The sequence below is a fragment of the Scomber japonicus genome, chromosome 9 (assembly GCF_027409825.1).
Source record: "Scomber japonicus isolate fScoJap1 chromosome 9, fScoJap1.pri, whole genome shotgun sequence".
NCBI lineage: Eukaryota > Metazoa > Chordata > Actinopteri > Scombriformes > Scombridae > Scomber > Scomber japonicus.
Genome location: NC_070586.1, coordinates 1,519,502 through 1,522,001, shown reverse-complemented (window position 1 = coordinate 1,522,001; position 2,500 = coordinate 1,519,502). Strand labels below are relative to the sequence as shown.

Sequence of the window (2,500 nt, the reverse complement as noted above, 5' to 3'; positions counted from 1 at the left end):
AGCTCATGACCAGAGGTGAGGGTAGGAACCCAAAGCTCATGACCAGAGGTGAGGGTAGGAACCCAAAGCTCATGACCAGAGGTGAGGGTAGGAACCCAAAGCTCATGACCAGAGGTGAGGGTAGGAACCCAAAGCTCATGACCAGAGGTGAGGGTAGGAACCCAAAGCTCATGACCAGAGGTGAGGGTAGGAACCCAAAGCTCATGACCAGAGGTGAGGGTAGGAACCCAAAGCTCATGACCAGAGGTGAGGGTAGGAACCAAGATCGACTGGTAAATCCAGAGCTTTGCCTTTCGGCTCAGCTCTCTCTTCACCACGATGGATCTGTGCAAAGTCCGCATTACTGCAGACGCCGCACCGATCCGCCTGTCCATCTTCCGTTCCATCCTTCCCTATTGCCTAGAAATCCTGTCCGTAAAGATTATGAACAGGATCGGTGACAAAGGGCAGCCCTGGCGGAGTCCAACCCTCACTGGAAACAAGTCCGACTTATTACCGGCAATGTGGACCAAGCTCTGACACCGGTCATACAGGGAACGGACGGCCCGTATCGGGGGGTCCGATACCCCGTACTCCCGGAGAACCCCCCACAGGATCCCCCGAGGGACACGGTCAAATGCCTTCTCCAAGTCCACAAAACACATGTGGACTGGTTGGGCCCCATGCACCCTCAAGGATCCTGCAGAGCGTGTAGAGCTGGTCCACAGTTCCACGGCCTGGACGAAAACCACATTGCTCCTCCTGAATCCGAGGTTCGACTATCCAACGGACCCTCCTCTCCAGCACCCCCGAATAGACCTTACCAGGGAGGCTGAGGAGTATGATTCCCCTGTAATGGGAACACACCCTCCGGTCCCCTTTCTTAAAAAGGGGGACCACCACCCCAGTCTGCCAATCCAGAGGCACTGCCCCCGATGTCCACACGATGCTGCAGAGTCGTGTCAACCATGACAGCCCCACAACATCCAGGGCCTTGAGGAACTCGGGCCGGATCTCATCCACCCCCGGGGCCCTGCCACCGAGGAGCTTTTTAACCACCTCAGTGACCTCCACCGCAGAGATAGGAGAGCCCACACCCGAGTCCCCCGGCCCTGCTTCCTTACCAGAAGGCGTGTCGGTGGGATTGAGGAGGTCTTCAAAGTATTCCTTCCACCGATCCACAACGTCCCGAGTCGAGGTCAGCAGTGCACCGTCCCACAGGCCAAAGAGGTCCTATAGGACTCCTCCTTCAGCTTGACGGCATCCCTCACCACCAGTGTCCACCAGCGGGTTCGGGAATTGCCGCCCCGACAGGCACCGACCACCTTGCGGCCACAGCTCCGGTCGGCTGCCTTAACAATGGAGGCACGGAACATGGCCCACTCGGACTCAATGTCCCCCGCCTCCCCCGGTACATGGTCGAAGCTCTCCCGGAGGTGTGAGTTGAAACTCTCTCTGACAGGAGACTCTGCCAGACGTTCCCAGCAGATCCTCACAGTACGTTTGGGTCTGCCAGGTCTGACCGGCACCCCCCCCCCCCCCACCATCGGAGCCAACTCACCACCAGGTGGTGATCAGTTGACAGCTCCGCCCCTCTCTTCACCCGAGTGTCCAAGACATGCGGCCGCAAGTCCGACGACACGACTACAAAGTCAATCATGGAACTGCGGCCTAGGGTGTCCTGGTGCCAAGTGCACATATGGACCCCCCCCCCCCCCTTATGCTTGAACATGGTGTTCGTTATGGACAACCTGTGACGAGCACAGAAGTCCAATAACAGAACACCACTCGGGTTCAGATTGGGGGGGCCGTTCCTCCCAGTCACACCCCTCCAGGTCTCACTGTTGCTACCAGCGTGAGCGTTGAAGTCCCCCAGCAGAACGAGGGAATCCCCAGGGGGAGACTCTCCAGCCCCCCCTCCAAGGAGTCCAAGAAGGGTGGATACTCTGAGCTGCTGTTTGGACCATAGGCACAAACAACAGTCAGGATCCGCCCCCCCATCCGAAGGCGGAGGGAGGCTACCCTCTCGTCTACCGGGGTAAACTCCAACATACAGGCACCAAGCCGGGGGGCAATAAGTATTGCCACCCCTGCCGGGCGCCTCTCACCAGTGGCAACTCCAGAGTGGAAGAGAGTCCAACCCCTCTGGAGGAGACTGGTTCCAGACTGGTTCCAGACTGGTTCCAGAGCCCTTGCTGTGCGTCGAGGTGAGGCCGACTATATCTAGCCGGAACTTCTCGACCTCACGCACCAGCTCAGGCTCCTTCCCCCCCAGAGAGGTGACGCTCCACGTCCCGAGAGCTAGCTTCTGCAGTGCTGTGATTGGCTGTATGTAAACCCCCTGTTCTGTGATTGGCTGTATGTAAACCCCCTGTGCTGTGATTGGCTGTATGTAAACCCCCTGTTCTGTGATTGGCTGTATGTAAACCCCCTGTTCTGTGATTGGCTGTTTCAGACCGAGCTGCAGGAGTGTCAGAGCGGGCTGAAGGATGTGGAGGCGGAGCTTCAGAAAGCCAATAAC

General features: G+C 58.1%; 1 protein-coding gene across 1 annotated transcript in view; it reads left to right on the top strand.

Annotated features, from left to right (window-relative positions):
* Positions 1-2,500, top strand: part of LOC128364242 (hamartin-like) — a 6,591-nt gene that overhangs the window by 3,842 nt on the left and 249 nt on the right. The window contains exon 9 of the mRNA XM_053324782.1: positions 2,435-2,500. This exon is cut by the window's right edge and continues 45 nt beyond it. Coding sequence (XP_053180757.1) covers positions 2,435-2,500 — 66 coding nt within the window. The remainder of the gene's footprint in view (positions 1-2,434) is intronic.